Consider the following 24,566-nt stretch of genomic DNA (forward strand, 5'->3'; position numbering starts at 1 on the left):
TGAAATTATGTATAAAAATCTTATACTCAAATCTCATTCTATGTGTACCTAAGAAATTTTGAGGGGAAAATACACATATATACAAGTGACACCTTTTCACAAGCCTATAGTGATACCAACATACAAGAACAGTATACATTTTATCGGCGGAAAGACACATATATACTTTCTGTGAGGCCTTTGCAGTAATCAGATGGTAAAACACTATTTTACAATCTAGACTCGCACGTTTTTACAAGGTCTATAAAAAAAAAAATCTAAACCACAAAAGGATAACATTGAAGGAGGAGATCATAGAGCAACTCTGTATCACACGTGCATAGCCGCATCAGGTACTTCAGGAAGAGATGAGTGCGAGTAGAATTTAACATATTCTACCCACTAGGTGAAAGCTGTTGTTTCCTCCTTAACCTTAACGCTTTTTTGTTTACTTGATGTTTCGGATTTGGCTCCGACAGCAGCAAACGTGACATAACGTATGACAAAAGTTCCTCATGGTGGGAGAAGGTGAAGTCCAAATGAGCATATTCAAACTCAATATATGACACATTCACCCCGGCATCCTTCATCAATTTATAGTGTCTCTTAATCATTGAAGGTCGTATAATGTGGTCTTTTTGCCCAGCAACCAAATCAACAGGAATGTCGATGAGGCCGTAGTGTTCACCCAAGTCCAATGGCTCAGGTGAACCATACACCTCCATATTAGCATCTGCACTCCCATAATCAAACATTCTAAACCTTTTTGTACGCTTTATCTGTGCAAGATGTATAGCAACATTGAAAGATATTCCTGGCATGTCATTCATGTTGTAGTGTGGTAGTCCTAGAACTCCAACCCAATTTGAGCTGTCCCCATCAACAACATAACCCATTAAAGTTTGAACCAGTCCTCCAACGGCAGGTAAGTTTTGCAGGTCTCGAGCTAACTTGTTGAAGAGCATGCGAAAAAATCTGGTCGGTATATAGAAGGCTGGGAAGATACGAGACAAACTAGGAACCATCAAAACCACATTCTCTACCACTTTAAATATCAGGTTAGACTCATGATGAAAACCGGCAGGTGATAACAAAACCAATCTTGAAAGTCTATGGGGCTTCTGTGCTAACCTACATGTAACAACATACATCAAAATGGCAGCTCCTCCCAAACTATGGCAAACTGCACAAAGCTTGTAAGCTTGATCATCATTAGCTTCCTCCTCAATATCGGGTTTACTAAGCTTCAATTCTGCAGTTTTTACTTCATGGATTTTTTCAATCATAGCAGGAATATCCTGAGTTCCATGCTCGTTGATGGAGTATTGCCAATACCTGTGCAGTATATCAATTTGAGTACAATATTGTCAATTGAGTAATGGCATAATCAATATATTATGAAGCTAGATTGTATCAGGCATTAATAACAATTTAAGTTAAGGATTTGCTTGAGAACTTACTGACGTGAGGAGATGTTCTTGTTGCGATGCTCCCTAGAAACCAAACCGCGGAAATTTCCCAGAAATACATCATAACCTGAAATGTTATTTATTTTAAAAGAATTTATATCTCTAGTAATTCTAAAACCAGATATGTTCTTTAAGAGCCCAAATTATCAGGACAAACATAACAAACCTTTATCATAAGCTGCAAAAGCTGGAGAGCCAACAACACCATTAGATACCCAGCTGAAACAAAAAGTCTAACTTATTAGAATACCCCAAATTTTTGGGGCCAAAAGATAAATTATTGAAAAGATATTGTAACTAAGGTCCTAAAATCATGGCCAGAACAGGAGTATTCTGGCATCCAAGCACTTGAACAACAATCTTATAAATAACAGAAATTTGGGTCCTAACATCATGGCCAAAACAGGACTATTCTGCCATCAAGCAACTAAATAATAAAAGGCTTTTTTTTTTTTAAAAAAAAAGTGAGATATAAATGAAGGTGTAAGGAGGAACATAAAAGTAAAACAGTGAAGCTTGTCAATCCTTACACAACTTGACACAGTCAAAACACACAGACAGGGCCGCATTGAGTATTAGCTTAGATGATGTTAAGGCTTGTATTGATGACCTCAGTAGCTAGGAGAAAAGAATCAGGAGCTTTCATCTGATCCAACAAGTGCTTACTTCTAGCACAAAGCTTTCTAAACCTATATAAATACAGTAGATCCCAATTCCACTTATATGTATTCTATCCAACTAACTAAGAAGAGTATGAAACCTGCTGCCCTCAATGGCGCTCAAGATACAACAGAAAACCACTTCAGAAAGACAATTAAGTTGAATATTAAACACACAAGCAACCACACATGCAAAATTTTCAAGCAACAACATGCCATACAATTTTTTACATTTCACAAAGAGTAAATGCTCAAATCAGTCTCTCAAATTTCAGACATAAGTCAAATTGGGCCCCCAAATTAACTAACATGCATCATGTTAGTCCTTAGACCACTTTTTTTCCTTCATGCCATTTGATTGAACGGAAATTTAGGAGACCAATTTGACCCTCGTGTGAATTTTGAGGGACCAATTCGAGCATTTACTCATTTCACAAAAAGTAAATTTAATCATAGAATTAAATTAGAAAAAAGCAACATAGAGACAAAAATATCACCCACCCCATTGACGAATCCAAAATCCCATGCTGAAGATAAACAGCTTTTCTTGCATCTCGCCTGTTAAGTCAAATTCTAGGCATCAAATACTACACAATGAAACAAGTCAAAAAAACAACACAGCTTCCATATTGTCCATTTTTGTAATCAATTTGTCAATATATCTAGATTTTGGAAGAATAACACTAAATTACAGCCTCCTAAGATCCTTCACCTCAATGCTTTATGTTTCCAAATTTTGATACCATAAATGCTATATGCTTATGTTAGAAATGAGCCACAAATGTGTTTGAAAAGAAAGATGTACACCAGAAAAGGGCACATGCCAAACACAATAATTTCATTATTAACATCAGATGTAATTGATTCCTGACAACATTAGAATTGTTGAGAGATCAACATTATGTCAATTGATATCATGTCTGATTTCTGCATTCCTGTAGTACTACACGATGAACAGACTATATGTTATGTTGCATTTAAGTTTAACTATGGAAGATCAAGGTAAGAAACATTAAATAGGGTAGATGGTTAAGTTTTTAAGGTCCAGTTACCTAGGTATTCTTTCTAAAAGAAGTACATATCCATCTGCAGTGACAAGATGAATAGCTTCATAAGGATACCTGTCACACAGAAGGATTATGAATGGGATGAGAAGGATTTTCATATTTAAGAAGGGCAGCAATGGAAACACAATATAGCCTTTACCCAAACTCTGTTATGACATCCTGACATGTCCTGCCATCAGTGTTCAGTGGCTGACGAGAACTGGCATTTCCCTCTGTAGGTGTTGGGTCAATATCTCCAAGTGTAGTTGTAGAGATGGAGGTATCTTCACCACTATCATTATCATTTTTACAAGATGAAAACAACTTGGTTAATTTCTCATACATTTCTGATGGAGAAAGAAGGAGATGTACTGCCTTGTGAACGAAGTCAAACACAGCTTCTATGGATATCTCAATGCCTACATGAAGATCCTGATTGACAAAATAATAATAATCAGAAACTCAACTTTTCTTGCACATTAATTCATATGAAAAAAGCAAATAAATAATCAACAAATAGAACCCAAATGGATATGGATAGAAACTGTTGCACAACCTCGATGAGTCCACGTCTCCTATCAGTAGTTCGGTGGATAATTTGGTCCTTATGGCTTTGCACTCTTTTATGTGAAGGTACTTGTGAAAGGTCTTGATTTGTGGAGGTAGAAAGTGCTTTTGACACCCCAGAATAAGCTAACTTAACTAGATGAAATGGAGCTCCCAGCAAAAATTTTACAGACACCACAATCCAAAGCCAGATATGCTGCATCCAATGCATCGGATGTCTACCATGATTGGTAGCACTAACTCTAGAAGCTCTGGAACTTTGAGATAAGGGAGATTCAGGAGACTCATATCCATCACTATCTTCTTCTCCAGATGAATATTCCACGCTTGAAACATCAGAATCCACAGAAAGTTCATGAATGAACTGGTTGAATGAGGACACACCACTAAAATAAACAAAACAAAGGAAAGGATAAGAAAACCAATGTCAAGAACAACATATAGCATTAACGATGCCAGACTACTGTGTTTATTGAGTTATAATTGCAAAGAAAGCCATGCATCCCGAATGCCATAGATTGAAAAAGTGCATATAAATATACAAAAACTGAAGAAGGCAATATACATATGTCATTTAATAAAGAGATTATGGAAAATCACATAGAAATTCACTAGTCACTACTATATAATACTACAGTGAAAAATAAAACCTACTTTTCCATCCATCGTGGAAATCGTGGTCCACGAAAGGTTGGTCTTAGCTCCCAACCTTGAACACCTTCAAGCATATTAGCCTTTCCCGGTAGTAATGCCAACAATAGAGCTGATACTTCATTGATTACCCTCACAATATTGTTCACCCACTCATAGGTGAATGTCTTCACTGACCTGCAGGAAAAGATTCAAATGCCATTCTTCATACTCTGCCGTGTATGCACACAATTCACAAGTCCAGACAAAATAAAAGAAAGCAGTGTAACAATATTACTGTATATAACAAATAAGTATAATAATGACTCCATCGTTCCAACCCAACAAGATCAACAATAAGGGAAGGCCAAGGGTTGCAAAACAAACCTTTCAAGGTCACAAGCTTAAACCGTGTTTATTTATAGCAATGTGACATGCAAGAACCCTCCCATAAAATAACACATAATTCAATTGAGCTGCATTTCATTTCAGATTTTATGTACACTTCAATGTTTTTAGCAAACAAACAACATAAGAAAGGGGTTAGAAAGAGAACCTAGCAGCAAAGAAAAAAAGCGATTGCTTACTCTTTAGTAACAGCAAGAGCATTGTCAACAACACGTTGCATCCTCAATGGAATTTCTATTATTCTTTGGGCGACGCACTTGTTGAGATTGGGGAATGTAATTCCAAAAGCAAAATTCAAATAAGCACCCAAACCTTGGAGTTTGATCAACCTATCTTCCTTTTCTTTTCCTCCTTTTTCTCCCTTTCTTTTTTTTTTTTTTATGCTGGCCTTGCCCCGACGGGTAATGCAACGAAGGATAGCGACAAGGGAGGAGGATTCGATTCGATTCAATTCATTTCATTACACTCTTGGCTTACGAGGGAAAATTCTCTTGCTTTCGAGAGAGGCTAAGTCGGCGGTGGGCACTGCCTCTGATTCCACGTGGACGGACCTCATTGGATGCTGTCAGATCCATGGTAACGCCTGTTATATTTTGGGCAGGTGTGTCCTCAACTGGCCCTTTGGAACTGACTCCTGCTGCGATCGACGGTCAGGATTATAGAAAAATTTAGAGTTACATTATTTATTAAGAATGAATACTATTATTCCTATTTTAATAAGAGAAAGCTTAGTATACAAGCGATTAGGGCTTGTAACTATGTTACAAGTTCATTAACGCCTAATCCACTAAAATGCGCTGCAACTCCTACGTCACTTACACGCGCTATACAAAGATCCCACGTTTGTATAACTACCAAATTTAAAAGATTTGTTTCCTTCTTTGTTTTCTTTCTTTTCAAATTTCATCGTTCTTCTTCTCGCACGTCTTCCCCTGGTTTTTCGATCGTTCTTTTCCTCTCCTTTCTCATTGGTTTGTTCTTCGTCATTGACGTTAGTTTTTCTCTCTGTAACTCCAGCTTCGTTTTGACATGGTGTATTTATAGTTTTTAACATGGTGTAATCTGCAACCTCTCTGTTGTTGATGACCAGTTTGTTCCGAAGGTTGGAATGACCTTTACCACCCTTGAAGATGCTGAAAAATTTTACAGGAACTATACCAAGGTTGCAGGTTTTTCTACAAGAGTTCGGAGCACAAATAGAAAGGAAAACGAGATTAAGAATCAATTGATTACATGTAGCAGAGAGGGAAAATGAAACTCTCATAGCAAAGATTCATTTGATAGGAATTGGAATGATTTTCTGCTAAACTTTGGTCTTGTGGACAACAAGTGGCTTTCATGTAGTGTTGGGTTAAAATCTGCAGCAGAGGTGTAAATTTAATTTTTTATCAGGTGTATTTATAGTCTGTGTTTGGGTGTATTATGCATATCTCTATGCAGATCGTCATATATGGGTTTCAATCTATCTGATCACCACTTCATATTATAGTACCTGTAAATCAGACATTTTGAATACACCAGAGAGAGTTTAATTAATTTTGGTCTTGTGGACAACAAGTGACTTTCAGGTAGTGTTGGGTTAAAATCTGCAGCAGGGGTGTAAATTTAATTTTTTATCGGGTGTATTTATAGTCTGTGTGTGGGTGTATTATGCAGATCTCTATGCAGACCGTCATATATGGGTTCCAATCTATCTGGATCACCACTTCATATTATAGTACCTGTAAATCAGACATTTTGAATACACTAGAGATAGTTTAATTAATTTTGGTCTTGTGGACATCAAGTGGCTTTCAGTTAGTGTTGGGTTAAAATCTGCAGCAGAGGTGTAAATTTAATTTTTTATCGGGTGTATTTATAGTCTGTGTTTGGATGTATTATGCAGATCTCTATGCAGACCGTCATATATGGATTCCAATCTATCTGGATCACCACTTCATATTATAGTACCTGTAAATCAGAAATTTTGAATACACTAGAGAGAGTTTAATTAATTTTGGTCTTGTGGACAACAAGTGGCTTTCAGGTAGTGTTGGGTTAAAATCTACAGCAGAGGTGTAAATTTAATTTTTTATCGGGTGTATTTATAGTCTGTGTTTGGGTGTATTATGCAGATCTCTATGCAGACCGTCATATATGGGTTCCAATCTATATGGATCACCACTTCATATTATAGTACCTGTAAATCAGACATTTTGAATACACTAGAGAGAGTTTAATTAATTTTGATCTTGTGGACAACAAGTGGCTTTCAGGTAGTGTTGGGTTAAAATCTGCAGCAAAGGTGTAAATTTAATTTTTTATCGGGTGTATTTATAGTCTGTGTTTGGGTGTATTATGCAGATCTCTATGCAGACCGTCATATATGGGTTCCAATCTATCTGGATCACCACTTCATATTATAGTACTTGTAAATCAGAAATTTTGAATACACTAGAGAGAGTTTAATTAATTTTGGTCTTGTGGACAACAAGTGGCTTTCAGGTAGTATTGGGTTAAAATCTGCAGCAGAGGTGTAAATTTAATTTTTTATCGGGTGTATTTATAGTCTGTGTTTGGGTGTATTATGCAGATCTCTATGCAGACCGTCATATATGGGTTCCAATCTATCTGGATCACCACTTCATATTATAGTACCTGTAAATCAGACATTTTGAATACACTAGAGAAAGTTTAATTAATTTTGATCTTGTGGACAGCAAGTGGCTTTCAGGTAGTGTTGGGTTAAAATCTGCAGCAGAGGTGTAAATTTAATTTTTTATCGGGTGTATTTATAGTCTGTGTTTGGGTGTATTATGCAGATCTCTATGCAGACCGTCATATATGGGTTCCAATCTATCTGGATCACTACTTCATATTATAGTACCTGTAAATCAGACATTTTGAATACACTAGAGAGAGTTTAATTAATTTTGGACTTGTGGACAACAAGTAGCTTTCAGGTAGTGTTGGGTTAAAATCTGCAGCAGAGGTGTAAATTTAATTTTTTATCGGGTGTATTTATAGTCTGTGTTTGGGTGTATTATGCAGATCTCTATGCAGACCGTCATATATGGGTTCCAATCTATCTGGATCACCACTTCATATTATAGTACCTGTAAATCAGACATTTTGAATACACTAGAGAGAGTTTAATTAATTTTGGTCTTGTGGACAACAAGTGGCTTTCAGGTAGTGTTGGGTTAAAATCTGCAGCAGAGGTGTAAATTTAATTTTTTATCGGGTGTATTTATAGTCTGTGTTTGGGTGTATTATGCAGATCTCTATGCAGACCGTCATATATGGGTTCCAATCTATCTGGATCACCACTTCATATTATAGTACCTGTAAATCAGACATTTTGAATACACTAGAGAGAGTTTAATTAATTTTGATCTTGTGGACAACAAGTGGCTTTCAGGTAGTGTTGGGTTAAAATCTGCAGCAGAGGTGTAAATTTAATTTTTTTATCAGGTGCATTTATAGTCTGTGTTTGGGTGTATTATGCAGATCTCTATGCAGACCGTCATATATGGGTTCCAATCTATCTGGATCACCACTTCATATTATCGTACCTGTAAATCAGACATTTTGAATACACTAGGGAGAGTTTAATTAATTTTGGACTTGTGGACAACAAGTAGCTTTCAGGTAGTGTTGGGTTAAAATCTACAGCAGAGGTGTAAATTTAATTTTTTATCGGGTGTATTTATAGTCTGTGTTTGGGTGTATTATGCAGATCTCTATACAGACCGTCATATATGGGTTCCAATCTATCTGGATCACCACTTCATATTATAGTACCTGTAAATCAGACATTTTGAATACACCAAAGAGAGTTTAATTATGGAAAAAAAATTTACTTATAATTGGATCAAATATATTTACACCATGTGTTCAATTTCTTAGAACAAGAAGATCAATAAAACCTAGAAGAACATAGAAGAACAGTAAAACATAGTTCTTCGATTTCGAAATCAGAAACAGAAATGTGGAAAATGTACAAGATGAGTAAAATAATAACGTACCTTGAATAATATTTTGTTGATGGTTTCTGCTATTATTCGCGACGAGTTCAAATGTCTCTTCAGTTTGGAATGTTGCTCGAAACTTGAGGATTTGTGTTATCTTTGAAGGAGAAAAGGAAGAGTGAGCCATAACGAGCGGTTTTTTCGAAGCGTAATCGTTCGAGTGACGCGCGTGAAATTGACGCTCCATTTAAAGGAAGGGAGTGCGCGTGGATTAAACCTGAGTTGGGCCAACTTGTAAGGATTGTATGCGTTATTTGCTTGTATGTGTAGCGGGGCCCTTTTAATAATAACCTTTTCTTTTCCTACAAATATGCAATAACAAAATTATGTAAAGAATAACATTGTGAGATAACAATATAACATATATACATTGACTTAGGTGGGAAAATCCAAACGCAGGATTTTAGTGCTCTTTATAAAAATATATAAATAATAATATAAAATGTCTTTTTTATTTTTATTTTTTTCATTTCTTCCATTTTATCCTATTTTCTTTATGCTCGTTTGAGATCAACACTTTGAAGAGAAGAAGAAGAACTGAATTTGAAATTTTTCATATACTTTTCTTAGTAGAGTTTTTGAAGATGAGGTAGATTAGAGTTATCCTCCACATTTAAATAATTTTGGTATCCAAGTTCATCCAAATAATTTTAGATAATGCGTTTTTTTCACTTTCTTATTTCCTTAGGTATTGTTTGTTTGGACTGAAAATCAAGGGAAAGAAAATAAAAGGAAGGAAGTGAGAGGGAAAACGTTTATTTTCTCCTGTTTGTTTGGAATGAAATTTTGAGTGGAAAACTAAAACAGTTCAAAATTAAGAGTGGGTCCCACTCAAAATTTTTCCTTCCAACTATGGACGGAAAACTGAGGAAAGAGAAACCCAAAAACATTATTCCATATTTGTCCTTTCATAAATCATATACATAAAATATTATTTTTATAAATATAAAGACAAAAATATCATTTATTAATATTTCATTCTTCTTTCTCCTTAATTTTCTTTCTAACCAAATAAAAAAAATTATTCTTTCTTTTCTTTTCTTTCTTTCCATTTTCCTTTCATCCAAACAACTCAAGAGAAAATAAAGATACATTCAAATTCTTTCCTTTCTTTTCTTTCCTTTCTATTTCCTCCCTTTCCATTTCCATCTTTCCATCCAAACAAACCCTTAGGCTTCTTTTCCTACTCTTCTTCTTTGCACGAGCGTCTTTTTCTTTGTTTTTTTTTTTTTGCATTTTTTCTCCTTCCTATTTTTCTTCTTCTTTTTCGTATTCTTTTTTCTTTACATAATTTTTTATGGTCATTCTTCTGTTATTGATGCTGTTGTATTTTTTTGTCTTTTTTAATTCTCTCTGGTGAAAAAGCAGTAGAAAGTGAGGATAAAGAATTTTAAATTGTGCAGAAAAGAAATGAACTGATTATGTTATTATGGTGAAATAATAATATAGTGATAAACGAATGGAACATTATCCATTATATAAATTCAAATTCGAACATTTTTTGCATAATGAACTGAATACGTGCTCATGGTGATACAGTTGTATAGTACTGAATGAACGAAACATAATCCATTATATAAAATTAAATTCGAAACATAATCCTAAACTCTAAATCCTAAATCCTAAACTGAACACTTACTCATAGTGAAACAATTGTATAGTACTGAGTGAACAAAACATAATCCATTAGCAAAATGTTGTGTTGTTAGTAATGACGATAACGAAAGAGGAGGAAAAGAAAAAGAGAAGGGAGAGGAGGAGGAGGAGAAGCAGAAGAAAAATCTGCGTGCGCAAAAAGGGAGGAAGAGGAGGTATACGTGAATTTGAAAGAAGAAGACGCATGCATATATTTAAAAGAAGACGAGCGCTTGTAATGATGCTCTTTTAATGAGAGTGATTTTTGTTAGATTTGTATCCAAATATAACTGTTGTTGAGATTAATCACCTCACTTAAATCAAGAATGATTAAGGAGGTGAGATTAGACGGCCATCATAGACCTCCACCATTGTCAACTGTGAGAAGACCAAGAGCATCATGTCCTAGAAAAAATTGCTTTAAGCTTGAAAATTTTCCAAGCTCAAAAGGTATCGTTCCTTCAAAATCATTGTCACATAATAAAAGATACCATAAGCTGGAGAGGTTTTCCAGTTGGTAAGGAATTTAAAAAGAAAAAGGTGAAAGGAAGAGGCACCGACAGGGGGAGAATGTAGTGACAGGCAAGGTAAGAAGATGAGTTTCTGAAGAAGAGAAGAAAGAGGGAGGCCAACGGGTAAAGAAGAAAAATAAAATAGGTATATTAAAGTAAAATGTATTTTTAAATATTTTAATATGAGCATATTATAAGTTATTTTATATAGTAAAATGTTTTTATCTCACCCATTGATTTATTTTTTAATACATAAGATTTATAAAGAATCTTGGACAGAGTGTAAATAATTAAGGTGTTTATTACGGTACGATGATAAATTCATACGTACCGATATATTTAATATATGGACAAATAATAATTAGCCACGTGGAGTTTATTTTTCACATCAGCATTTGATTTTTCTTTTTTAAATATATAATATATCATCACTTTTACTAAAACACCCCTTTAATTAAATAAAAAAATATTTATTTATTTAATTTTATAAAAAGATTTAAGTATCCTTCTTTTATTTGATTAGACAAAAATACCCTTTGAATACCCCTATCTTAACAGCTTCTCCTCAAATCAAAAAAAGGAAGTTGAAACATAAACACTAGCTTCTCCACCACCGCCGCAAGGACTGCCGCCGTCCGTCGCTCTCAGGCACTACCATCGTCGTCTGGTCGTCCGTGCTTCTTCCTCCTTCAAGAATCGCAGCTTCTTCTTCCTCGACCTCGTCGCGTCAGTTCCTGGTATTCATCTGCTCCATCGCGCTCCTGCCACCGTCTGTCGGGCGCTTAGTCACCATCGTCTTCGTCTGGTCGTTGCAGATTCTTCCAACCCACCACCGTCTTCTGAGTTGTGTTCGTCGCCTGGCCTCTGTCTCCGTCACGATTCTGCCCCCTCTTCTCAGACTGCTCAGAAAAAAAAAACCCATCTCCATTTCAGTTTCCTTCCTTCGAGTCCAGAGAGCAGAAGCTCAACCAAGAAAAAAATCTTAGACTTCGACGGTCAGTTCACTGCTAACTTCTTCTGCGTTTTTTATTTATGCCATTTTCAATGATTATTTGATTACTGAATATTTGAATGTTTTGTATTTTAATTTTTTATTGAAGGATTATTTGATTACTAATGAGCTCTAGTTCTGCTGTGTTGCTATTTTTGTGTGTTGTGATATTTTTTTGAATGAGCTTCTGCATGCATCTGAGTGATATCACTACTGTAACTTAACTACTAAGTATTGTAGTACTTGATTTTAGTTATGATTTTTAAATTTCTTGATTCTTGGTTGGCATATTTTCTGCAGTTCTCTAATATTCTCTTGGTTGCTATTCTTGATTCTTGATTATTGTTATGATTTTTTAATGCTTCTATTTTTTCCTGTTCTGTATTTGACTTGATTCTGTTCTTTGATTTTTGATTCTTGATTCTTGATTTTTCACTACATCTATTATGTTTCACCATAGCACGCTACTTGATGTTATTTCATATACGAGTGTTTCATTTATATCATAATTAGTAATACAACTCTAAATCTTTGAAGTTTGGCTAATTATAATTCATAGAGCATGTTACAAATCATTTTTATAAAAATCAGAAGAAAATTGAAAAGTTGCATGCCTATCGAAAGTTGAAACCAAATTAATAGTACTGTTTTAACTCTTTCCTAGTAGTTTATAGCAGAAATAGGCATTTGGTTTAAATATGCATGTAATGTTACAAAGAATTTGATCCTTGTTACTTATCTAGCTTAAATTTGTATTGTTTTTACCTTCTTAACTAAACAGATTTTTGTCTCTCTTAATGACTTTTAGTTTATTACTGTAAAATTGATGAGCAAACCAGGGAGTTTTAAGGAACTAAGACAGCGATGAAAGAAAGAAATACTTGCTATTTAATTCTTTGTTGATTGTCATTATCAATCTTATATTTGGTTTAATATTTCTTCAATGTCATTATCATATGTTCTCTTAGGTTTTGTGTGGATGTGATTTTGGGTTTTACTTATTTGTTATCTCTCTGCTTTGGTCTTTAGATTTCAATGGATATGCTTATATTCAGTTGCATAGAAAGATAATATGTTATTGCTTACCAACTTTTATTGATGGCAGAAACTAGGAGATCTTATTTATTTATTTGTTTATTCATTTAATTTTTGTTTCTTTGCTCATTTTGTTTTCATTCATTTAAGTTTAAATTTTGAGGGAGCTAATAAAGGTTTCCCAAATATACTCCATTTTGGTCAAATTTGGATCTCTTTTGGTTTGAATCTAGTTAGGCCACTTTCGGCATCTCATTACCGATTTAGCACACAACTGGAACTAACTTTTACTATGCAGTATTGTATACCCTTAACATAAGTGTTCGAAAATTCTCTGGGTTTATTCATTTATTTTTAGCTCAACTTTTTCTTTAATAAACCGGATATTCTGGTCCTGGTTGTTATTATTTTGGCTAACGTTGATTAAAAAAATAGATGAGGCACATGATTTAGCTGATTCATTCATCAGCATGTATGACTCAAAAATTACTTTATCACAGGTATGCTCGTCAATTTTATGTAGCATATACATTGAACAAGTCATATTTACTTCTGAATTTAACTGTTCTGTTCCCTATTTGTACATCTGGAGAATGTGCATTGCCATGTAGAACGGTACTTTGTGAGATTCCACAGTCTTTTGGGACCAGCCAACCGGAGGGCATTATGGTAAAAGGGGAGGAAAGGTGAGGGGAGAGGATTATGTGTGATAATAAACTATTGATATGTTTCTTTCATGGAGTTTTGCTTTGATGCATTACTTTAGTGTTTGTGAAATTCAGGGCATGGATTGGATCTATGTGTAGTTTGAACTAGCCCTGCTTGAGCATTTCCTTTGGATGGTAAATGACTGGTTTTGTTTATCAGTTTATAAGAGTTTATCAATTAAAAATATTATCAGTTGGCATCACTTTTGGCGGTCCGACAATATTCCGCTATAAGGATCAATTTAAAGAACCTATCTTCTTGGCTTTTGACTCAACATCCTGGAAGGTTTTATTCTCTCTCAACCTTGTTGATAATGGTCTACTAGTACATATCTGACCTTGGTTATTCTTATTCTCAATGACAAGTTAATAGGGTTGCTGATCATCTTCTACAATCCCTTCTTGGAAGTCAGGTTCATTATTATCCAATAGATCAGTATAGGTATGTATATAGCTGGTTGTGTGAGTTTTGTTGTGTTTTATTAGGGTGTGTTTGCAAATTCTAGGGGAAGAAAAGTGCATGTTTGGTTGGCATTTCTATTTCTATTTTTAGTTTTTATTTTCAATCTTCTTTATTTTTAAGATTTGTGAAGGAAAAAGTGAAATCAGAAAACAGGATTTTAGGGCCTGTTTGGTTGCAATTTCAATTCTATTTTCATTTTCTGTTACATTTTGACTACAGTGATGATCAAGCATTTTCTTTAAATTGTCTTTCTGGGTGGTTATTAGTTTCATGTTTCTTATATGCTTTATTTGATTCCAGGATCTGAAGTCATTCTCTTCATTTATCATGGCTATTCTCTTAAGGTATTTCCATTTTCATTGTTTTCCATTGTAGTTAAAAATTGTTGTGCTATGGGTAATTTGAGAGACTAATACGTTGCTGGTTTCTCCTTGAAGTTCTCATCATGAATCCTTGAAAGCTCAGAAAGCAATTAATGGGGTAAACTTATCCCCTTCAGATGATTGTTGACTTGTACTGTAGTTTTATTGTCTTGATATAATTTAATAGTTCCTGATTTTCAACAGCTTTTTGTAAAGTACAACATCCAATTTTATAGAGTATTTAAAAGCTTTTTTAGGATATCAGACAAAGACAACCATACTTGTGGACTGGGATTTTCAGATTTGGTTTCTCAGATTGGCTCTATGAGTTTTGATTCCACTGGCTTGTATTGGCGGTAAATGGCAACTCATTTGGCCTTCTTTCTTTTCATATTAGACTAGAATCCTGAGTGAAATAGCTGGTTTGTATTGCTTGTTATATACTTTTGAATCCTCCTTTGTGCTATCTTTTGTGCATTGTGTTTACTATTTATGCTTTTGCTCGTATAGGCCACTTTTTGAAGAATTTGAAAAGTCAACTTCCTCAGACAAGGATACTTGCAATTTCGGCTTTGAATACACTCTTAAAGAAATCACCGTACAAGCTGTCACCTAGTGAGAAATCTGCTGTACTCGAGGATTTGCAAGGCAATACCAAGTCATCCCTTGAAGAAGCTTTAACTCACACCTTTAATGGCTGATATGGCTAGAACAATTTTGAGAGATTCTGATAAACACCAAAAAAGTGTGTTGCATGTCAGTGGATTTTCTTTTTCTTTTTTCCAACCTTGTTTTTGTTTTAGTCTATTCTTTATAGTTCATTTTTGGTGCTTGACCCTGGTGCCATTTAATTCTCTGGGGCCAGGCCAGTCCCTTGTACTTTTAGGTAATAAATAATGGAAAAAAATTTCCTTCTTTGTATGCTACCATTTGTTAAAGTTACTATAAATTCTTCTGTTTCGGTACTCATTTTCTATTTGAATCTAATAAAACACTAGGAATTTTAGTACAACATATTAACTAACTACTGAACTTCATTCAAAATTGATTTTGACAAGTTCTTTTGTCTCTGGAAACAGGCCAACGATGATACTATGTGGGATCGATAACATTAGAGATCTCTTTGGTCCCAAGGTATATTGTTAAGTTATACCAAATATATGGTCCTGTGCAACAACTTTTTTCTTGATAAGTTTTACAAGTGATATTGTCACAAAACCATATATGCTTCATGTTTGATGCAGGTGGAACTTGGCCTCATAAAGAAAAATTCAATTTGTCGTCTTGGAATTAACTAGAACAATTTATTTTTTCATTGAATTTCTTGTCATTTGTTGAAAGAAAGTGAAAGAAGTTTTGTGGTCAAATATTAACTGTAAGAATAGTTAGATCTCTTACGAAGAATTCTGGTGTTAGAAAGTTATGGCATTAGCATTTTTTTATTCTTCAGCTATGTTTTGTTATTATTATTTTCATATAAAACACTGAATTTTTAGCATCAATGGCCTTGTTACAACGTTTCTACTCATTGATAAAGCTTACATAGACTTCACTTATGCAATTTATAAATTTCATTGTGGATATTAATGTATAAGGATTCAAATGAACGAATGTTACAAGCAATTGTTAAGTTGTAATTATGATTGCATCCTCTGAAAATGAACAAAGTATATACATGAAAGAAGAAAGAAAATAACAATTGAGTGGTGTAACATGCACATTTCAAAGTATATCAAGAGCATGTATTTCGAAGCAGTGTTGAGTTTAATTCTTTATATATACAAGTAAGACAGTGACTGATAGATTACAAGCTTCATTTTGTTAGCATATCAACCGTTGAACAAAAAATTATGATCTTATTGCAATTACTTGCAAGTGAAATTACTATATTAATTTGACTCACAACAATGACACCATTTTGCTTTTCATATAGTCATCAATTTTATTAGCATATCAACTGTTGACTCCCTAACATTAACTCTAGTGTTGGATTACAAATGAAATTATATTCTAAGATAGGAACAGAGACAATGGGTTAAAAAAAATAAAAAATCAATTACAAGTGGGAGGAGAAAAATGGTGGCTTGTTTCTATCCAAAACAAGCAACAAAAAATATGCATTATCCACCATGGCATTCATCCTCCTTTTGGCTCTCCATATCTCTCTATCTGTCTACCAAATTACTCTGATAACCACTGAAAATGAAAAACAACCCAATCCCCTTTGAAAAGTGACAAAGTTCAAGGGATATGAATGCAACTTTGACATTAGAAATATACAATATGCACCTTCCAAGAATGATCACCCACCGTTACAACTTTAAAAGGGGTTTCTAATGGCTCTCCATACATCTTATTGAAGAATGATTACCCACCGTAAATTGACATGATCAATCCAAGAACAGCCACAACATACTATTAAAAAAAAGGGACCGACTAGGCAGTAAAATGAAGAAATAAATACAATCATTGGATTCCTCCCAATTTAAAACACATATATGCTATTAGTTCACAATCATTGAACCACATAGTTTTAGCACTATGTAAAAGATATTATTAACTAAAAGATGTTCTACCCCTTAAACTTTAATAATAAAGAATAATATATTAGATAATTGTGTTCCTGAACTACTTCTCACGTAAAGAATAATCACCTAAAAGATAGAAAAAAAAAAAAGAAAATGTCATAACATGCTTCCACTCTAATTGGTTCTCATGAGATTGATCTTGCTTGACTATGGTATCCTTCCAGCCCTGTTCAAGCAAACAAAAAATAAGCAGGCTTCCTGAATCCATTACTTTATGAGATCTATTTATATATAATTGCAAAGGAGATGATAATTGAGATATAGTAAAAGCAAATGTGCTTACCTTTCAGGGTGTACTCAAACATAAAGCATCATCCTATTTGAGATCTTGTGAGACAATGGCAGAAAGTTCATCAGATAGCCATAATATTCATAAGTTGTTAGCTCTAATGCAAAGATCCCCTATGGCTGTAACCCTGTAACCTTTACCTACCTAGCCCTTGTTTTTGTTCTAGACTCGCCCAGATATGAATGTGCAACAGAGCAAGCAGCAGGGATAAAAAATCTGAAGTTTGAAGCCGGAGATTCTAGCCCAGGAACAAGCATAGACCCGTAAATTTTAAAAGAAACTAAAATGAAATTTCATATGCAACATGGAATGCAATAGAAAACTCGATAGTGTTAAATAAGAAATGAGATAAAAAAAATTCTTTTAGTTTTGTACAAATGAAACTATGTGCAAATCAATCAATTGAATTTCATTCTTTACAAAGGGAAAAAATTCATGAACTATGACATAAATTACTGACCTCAACTCCAAGAGGTTTGATTTGACCAAGAGCTTTCGCTGCACCCAAATGGCAGCGACCGGCGACCCAATTCTGGTAGCGACCGGCGATACGACGGCGAGAGCAGAGACGACGGCAAGCGGTGGCCCGATGGCAAGCTGCTCCAAGCCACGGACAGAAAAGCCAGCGAGGATGGAGACGATGTGCCGAGCTACCTGGGTTCCGGACAAAGGGAAGACGAAGAAGCGGAAGCGCTGAGACAGGGGACGACTTGGGGCTAGGGTTTTACATTTTGATTTGGAACTTTTCTTGATTTGCTTCAGAAAGGTGGGGCACGAATGATATTAGGGAAATTGGAGAAGATGAAGAACCATTAATTTTTAGTTTAATTGATATATTTTGCTTTGCTTTAAAGGAGGACAGATTGATTAGGGGAAGGAGAAGATGAACAAGGATTGATTTTTTAATATGTTTAACCTAGAGGAATTGGACAGATTGAAGAATAATTTTGGTTCTTTGTTTTTTTAATATGTTTAACCCAGATGAAGAATAATTTTTATTTTTTGTTTTTTTAATATGTTTTTATTTTATTGTTTCAATTATTTGAATTTATAAAATTAGGATTAATTGAATTATAAAATTTGATTAAGTTAAAAAGGTATTTTTGTCTAATCAAATAAAAGAAGGATATTTAAATCTTTTTATAAAATTAAATAAATAAATATTTTTTATTTTTATTTAATTAAAAGGGTGTTTTAGTAAAAGTGGTGATATACTATATATTTAAAAAAGAAAAAATCAAATGCTGATATGGAAAATAAATTCCACGTGGCTAATTATTATTTATTCATATATTAAATATATCGGTATGTATTAATTTATCATCGTACCGTAGCAAACACCATTAATTAAATATACTTTTCCACCAAAGAAAGCTCCTCAATTGTGAATGCATATTATGTGTTACAGTGAATAATTCTTACCATTGACTTGAGCCTTGACTTTTACCTAGTTACAACCAAATTCAACTAATTTCAAACCAAGAAAATTAGAGAAACCAGTATGCACAAGGTGAGCAAAATTCCATTCAATGCCGAGCTGTTCTCTACGATATTATGACTGCAACTTGTCCTGTTCTTCATTATCTAGTCTAGGTGATGCTGATGCTGCAACTATTTCTGTAGATGCATTGTTGGCATCTAAGAAGGAAAACTCAGAAACCAAGGCCAAATGGTCACTTCCCACTTTCTAAATTGATCAAGAAAAAGACTGTTAAATTGGAAACCTTTTATGTTTATGCATTTGTTTTCATGGTTCAAAAATAAATCTCAAGTGAGAAATATGAGGTTTGGAGATGATCATTTAAATTTTGTGAAGTACTGACATCCACTTCAAATGTTTTAATTGATACACAGCTATATGAAATCAATTATCAGAATGTTTAGAAGTCACCAAGTCAAGCAGTGATACCTTGCATGGGAGACCACCTGTCCTCACAAGATCACCAATTGAAACGGTATCAAGAACTTTTGTAGGTAAAATACCGTCTGAGTACCTACATCAAGGGTAACTAATCTTACTCTTAGGGCACTGTCATCATTAAGGTTAGATACAAAATCATTAAACGAACTTAGGAAAGACATTGATTACCATAAATAATCTACGGTACCAAGAAACTTTGAGTGATAGGAAGTAGCAAAGGGTTCACCGTTGAATCCCCGTGTACTAGTTGAACCCTGACAAGGAATATCATTTTTTTTTTAACTCTTTACATGAGAGAACAATGCAGAAAGATTCTTAAAAATCATGTATAGACAAAATAGGCTGCAAAATAATGAGTAGGTACATCAATTGTAGCATAGGAACTATTCAGCTTCAATGGATGCACAGCTGAATGACACCCAGAATCACCCGTTGCAACTTTTACCTCTTCATCTGTCCAGCAGTTTAACAATCTGGAAATAATAACTCATGAGCATCATCTGATATAACTAATAGCACAAACTTAAAAAAGAAGTAGAAGAATACCCATCCAGTAAGATAAATGGACCAAAAGTTTCTTTTTTCTTGCCTAAAACTTGAGCAGGACGGCAACGTTTTTGTCCAGATAATTCCTTTCTGTCATATAACATAATATTAAGCTGCAAATTGAAAACCATATCTAATTTCAGGTGAGCTTCTTCAAGATTGAAATCCTTGTTTAGATTCAAAGCATGATCAGTCTGGTAACATGGCAGTATATAATGAATTTGCAAGCCAAGATAATGTGAATATGACAAATTATTTTCAAGTAACTCACCTCAGATGATGATAAAAACTTGTATATTCCACTCTGTTGATGAATTTAAATTACAATGAGAAATCATTATGTCAAAAGTACAGAATAAACAATATGAAAAGAAAAGTTACATCTAATATAATATTTCCAGAATACAGCACCTGAGGAGTACTATTAAAATCACCAGCTAGCACAATAGGGGAATTACCCCATTTCTCTGAGAGGGCCTTTGCTCTTGCTAAGAGAAACCGAATCTGAAAAACAAATATCAAATATCAAACATCTCAGTCTTCAACAGTGTATGGAGTTCTGGGGGAGCAAGTGAACGTTTTTTCAGTGGAGGAGAGCAGTTAAGAATCAATAATCAATAATGAATGTCAAAAATGAGGTGAAATGCCTACTCCATCTGGTATTTCTTGGATAGCTCTTTTTCGTTTGTATTTCATACTAATGGTTCTACTCTAACCACTAAATTATTTCAAAAACATTATCAAAATAAATATAAATTCTCGAGCAAGTTACAGAATATAATAAACTTCCCAGAGGGGGAAGGGAAGTGGGAACTTACTTGGCCTAATTTAACTTCTCCCCTGTTTGGGTTATAAAGTACGTGGATGTTACCAACTAGCAGCCTTCTTGAATCAAATTCACACATCTGCCTGTACAAGATGAAGTTAGATATGCAAAGAATGACTAACTGGACGTACAGTAGACCAACATTTACAATAAAGATACATGATGGCAAATAAGAATCCAGATGCAGATAATTAAGAAATTTCACAATTTCCACTGCTTTTAAGTTCAAGCTAATGTAAGAGATCAAACTACATAAAATATCAAATTTTCAAAGAATTAATATTTATTTCACATTTGTAAAGCATTTACATTATGCACTACCTCTCTAGCAGTGTCACAGACTTGTGTTTAACAAGTATTCCTAAGGCAACACGGACGAAATAAATAAATGTGAGTCTCTTGTGTGTTTCCAACAACTAGTGATATAAGATATGCAACGGCAATTGTGACTTTGTTATATCTTTACGCTAGGCCATGCAGCATTAAATCATCAAACTTCTACTCCAGAGACATTCAATTATCCCAGTTGAAAAAATGCCTATTGTGGTGGAAGCATTACTCTAAATACCCCAAAGAGGGCCAATGCTTGCATTACAAAGTAGTTGACATCAAAGAATGAATACCTCAAAAACTAAAAGTTGAGCAACATTATCACGAAGGCCCATGTCCTTAAATTGAATGCTCTCTGATTCTAATAACCGGAACCTGATCCCAAAAAGAAAAGGGTAAGTGAATATACTAGACCCCGTCAATATTTCAATCTAAGCAACAAAGTAAGGAATTAAGATTACTTATCAGCTTTCCAAAACATTGCACAACCATCAGCTGTGTCTCCAGTGCGTCTCTACAACTCCATTTGCACAACTTATTAGTATCACAACCCTTAAGAGTTAAGATAACTACACATTTTGATTTACTACTATAGTAATAGCGAATGAATATTGATGATATACATGCTGGGAAGAAAAATATATTGATGCAAAAACTATTGTAGGCCACACTAAAGTGAAAAATACCTTGTACGATCCTGTATATCCTGCTTTAACTAGAATGTTTGAGAGTTCAATATACTTGTCCACCTCCTGATAGTGATAAAACATACGGAGTATTATTGGAATATATGAATGGAAAACAAGAGAAGGAAAAATGGAAGGAGATGTTACTTGTAAACAGATAATGTCAGTATCCCATCCTAAGAGTTCCTTGCAAATAACTCTCTTACGACGATCCCAATTGACATAATATGAAGGAACATTTACATACAGATCTCTGTGCTGAGAAGCGTTTCTATCCGCAAGTATGTTGTAAGAAGCCACACTGAACCTTTCTGGAACATTCGCAATTGTAGCGAAATCACTCACTTACTCACTCACTCACTGATCAATTCATTACGGAAAAGAAGAGAAGTAACCTCTAACCTGAGGAAGCGAGAGGTTGATGAGGAGCCTCAACCCAGTGGCGCTCAATTTGGGGAGGCTGATCAAATTTTCTACGTCGCAGGGGATTGAACCACCGACGAGTAGAAGAGAGTGACGAAGACGAGGAAGAATAATTAGAGTCAGAAGCAGTGGGGGCATAGAATTTAAAGGAGGTTGGTGCAAAGAAAAAGGGAGGGCGTTTGGTGGTGGAAGAGGAAGAGACGAAGAAGGAGGAAGAGGGAGGCGCAGAGGAGGCCATGACGTGCCGTGCCGTCGTTCACTCAACCGATTCAGCGCAAGGTAACGAGAACCAAGCACCCAAACAGAGTTTAGCGCCACAATTCGTTATCTAATCTCGACGTTCTCTCCTCTACTACTTTCCCTGTTAATCCCAAGTCCCAACCGTTAATGCTTTTTCATTTATTTATTTTATGGATTTATTCCCTCAAACAAGCAGACCGACCTGTCTATACTATGAGTTAAATAAATGGCCCGATTAAACCGTTTTATTTATAAGTCATTAGTCTGAATTATTTATAGCCAATTCAATAAAAAATGAAATGGTCTATTTATTTTTTAGAATAAAAAACTATTCATTTAAACAGATATTGACCAAAATTTGACCTATTTTGACAGTCTAATTTATTCATCACTTCAAATCTCGAGCAAAAGTCACAATCTATCTTTTCTTTGACGTGCATAATCTACCATATTTATATCTTGATAAATGCATATTTAGAAAAGTGTATTTGAATTTTACAAATAGAAATGCATGAATTCATAATGTATCTTTTACATTGGCAATATGTAAAAAATCAATTTAAAATTATTATTATTCTTTTTTTTATATTTTATTATTTGGAGTTTATCAGTCAAATTAGTTTCTAAAAAATAATTTGTTTTTCAAATTCGTTTGTACAAAATTTTATCAATTAAAGATTACAAATTAATCGATTTAATCTTCAGTTTCTCTATCAACGATTGATGATGTAAAATATTAACTAATAAATAACAATATATATGATACCTAATATGTTCAATTGGATACTGACCGGATATATTTATAAAAATATATCAATTTAATCCTAGGTTATATTGGGATTAGAGTTTATATAATTTGAAAAAGAGACTAAATTTATAGATTTTCATAAAAATATTTGATCACTATCTAATTGGACATGCTAAATAGGAGTGAACGCAAATTGGATCAAATATAATCAAAATCCCGATCCGATATGCACTAAAATCGTCGGATTGGATCCAATATCCATAGTTTTTAAGTTTGGATCCAATTCGATCTGACCCGCATGTTTGCAGATTGGGTCGAATTGAATGTCGGAGATATCTGTAAAATATAAAAATATTTAAAAAATTTATTTTTATTAAAAAATATCAATAAAATCCTTTCTTTCTACTCTTTTAAAGTAAAATATTATTAAACATACTTTTCTTAAATAATAAAAATAAAATAATACAACATATATGATAATTGTTAGTTGAAATAAAGCATAAAAAAAATATTTATTTATTTATTTATTTTTGTTGATCTGTGAATATGCGTATCAGATATGCGGATATCGACTTGAAATTCGCAATCACATCCTATTAAATGTACGGATCGGATCAATATCTATAATTTTCGAATTAGATTCAAATACATACCGCGAATATGAGAATCAGATCTGATCCATAAACACCTATTACTAGATATCATTTATACTCTTATTTAACGTTTCACATCATCAATCGTTAGTAAAAATTATTAACGAAATAACAGAAAAACAAATGTGATTAATTTATAATTTTTAAAAGACTAATTTAATTAATAAAATTTTTTAAAAATAAATTTAAAAATTAATTTATTTTTTAAAAACTAATTTGATCATTAACCTTATTATTTAAGTTCTTTTCCCCAAACAAGTGTTGTTCTTTTCACCATTTTTATTGTGATTTTAAGAATTTATTAACAGAAGAAAAAAATTTTTCTAGGAGAATAAAAATTCCAAAAGTGTATCAGCGTCATAAAAAATCATAAGTTCGTGTTACTAGACTTGCTCAATAAAACCATGAGATTTTCCATCCATTTTATTTACATAAAAGTTAATACATAAGTTTTACTATAACTAAAATTTAACATCACAACTATTCCTATATTACCACATAAGCTTTTTTTTTATGTTATAATTTTTCTACCTTTTTTAATTGTCTTTATTCTTTTAAAAATTTCTACTAACATTACCTTCTAATTAATATTAATAATAAATTTGATTAATAACTTTTATTAGTATTATTTTCTAATTAATAAATTTAATATCACTATTAAATTATTTTGTAAAAAAAACTATCTTATTATTTTTTATATATTTAATATTATAAATCAAATAACTTATATATTATATTGACTCATTTTTTTATATGAATGTTATGCATGTGTTGTGCTTTGATATAGATATGAGGTATGTTATATTGGGATAGTAATTGCTTTTTGTTAATTAACAGGTTAAA

The 24,566-nt window shown here is 33.5% G+C and overlaps 3 protein-coding genes and 1 long non-coding RNA gene across 35 annotated transcripts; 1 reads left to right on the forward strand and 3 right to left on the reverse strand.

Moving 5' to 3' along the window:
* Positions 1–5: 5 nt before the first annotated feature.
* On the reverse strand, positions 6–5,412 carry LOC112790272 (uncharacterized). The gene is made up of 9 exons (XM_025832601.3): positions 4,938–5,412; positions 4,375–4,548; positions 3,710–4,106; positions 3,314–3,585; positions 3,160–3,228; positions 2,609–2,665; positions 1,615–1,667; positions 1,440–1,515; positions 6–1,314 (listed from the first exon to the last, which is right to left on the reverse strand). Exons 1-9 carry the CDS (start codon positions 4,976–4,978, stop codon positions 375–377), a joined length of 2,079 nt encoding a protein of 692 aa, XP_025688386.1. The 5' UTR covers positions 4,979–5,412; the 3' UTR covers positions 6–374.
* Positions 5,413–11,482: 6,070 nt separating this feature from the next.
* Positions 11,483–15,975, forward strand: LOC112790273 (proteasome activator subunit 4-like). 31 transcript variants are annotated; one of them, XR_011879782.1, is made up of 11 exons: positions 11,483–11,910; positions 13,377–13,441; positions 13,534–13,627; positions 13,708–13,934; positions 14,015–14,090; positions 14,412–14,455; positions 14,549–14,591; positions 14,678–14,829; positions 14,984–15,229; positions 15,553–15,607; positions 15,718–15,975. XR_011879782.1 is itself a non-coding variant. In XM_072232804.1 (9 exons), exons 6-9 carry the CDS (start codon positions 14,439–14,441, stop codon positions 15,087–15,089), a joined length of 318 nt encoding a protein of 105 aa, XP_072088905.1. In that variant the 5' UTR covers positions 11,483–11,910; positions 13,377–13,441; positions 13,534–13,627; positions 13,708–13,934; positions 14,015–14,090; positions 14,412–14,438; the 3' UTR covers positions 15,090–15,438. The 31 variants fall into 31 exon arrangements, 9 of the variants coding, with proteins under 9 accessions (XP_072088905.1, XP_072088906.1, XP_072088909.1 ...); XR_011879786.1 differs by having other exon boundaries at positions 14,731–14,829; XR_011879779.1 differs by having other exon boundaries at positions 13,534–13,934.
* Positions 15,976–16,922: 947 nt separating this feature from the next.
* On the reverse strand, positions 16,923–18,675 carry LOC112790275 (uncharacterized). Its single transcript, XR_003196585.3, has 3 exons — positions 17,811–18,675; positions 17,345–17,588; positions 16,923–17,227 (listed from the first exon to the last, which is right to left on the reverse strand). It is a non-coding gene; the product is annotated as an uncharacterized lncRNA (long non-coding RNA).
* Positions 18,676–18,693: 18 nt separating this feature from the next.
* Positions 18,694–22,518, reverse strand: LOC112790276 (carbon catabolite repressor protein 4 homolog 3). Of its 2 annotated transcripts, none has more exons than XR_011879800.1 (13): positions 22,062–22,518; positions 21,807–21,970; positions 21,660–21,725; positions 21,435–21,487; positions 21,267–21,348; positions 20,636–20,722; positions 20,229–20,321; positions 20,089–20,121; positions 19,818–19,930; positions 19,636–19,744; positions 19,440–19,525; positions 19,260–19,359; positions 18,694–19,037 (listed from the first exon to the last, which is right to left on the reverse strand). XR_011879800.1 is itself a non-coding variant. In XM_025832603.3 (13 exons), the coding sequence occupies exons 1-13, from the start codon at positions 22,318–22,320 to the stop codon at positions 18,903–18,905; spliced, it is 1,365 nt and encodes a 454-aa protein (XP_025688388.1). In that variant the 5' UTR covers positions 22,321–22,518; the 3' UTR covers positions 18,694–18,902. The 2 variants fall into 2 exon arrangements, 1 of the variants encoding a protein (XP_025688388.1); XM_025832603.3 differs by having other exon boundaries at positions 19,260–19,344.
* Between the last annotated feature and the right edge of the window lie 2,048 nt (positions 22,519–24,566).

This window comes from Arachis hypogaea, chromosome 3, assembly GCF_003086295.3.
Source record: "Arachis hypogaea cultivar Tifrunner chromosome 3, arahy.Tifrunner.gnm2.J5K5, whole genome shotgun sequence".
Taxonomy (NCBI): domain Eukaryota; kingdom Viridiplantae; phylum Streptophyta; class Magnoliopsida; order Fabales; family Fabaceae; genus Arachis; species Arachis hypogaea.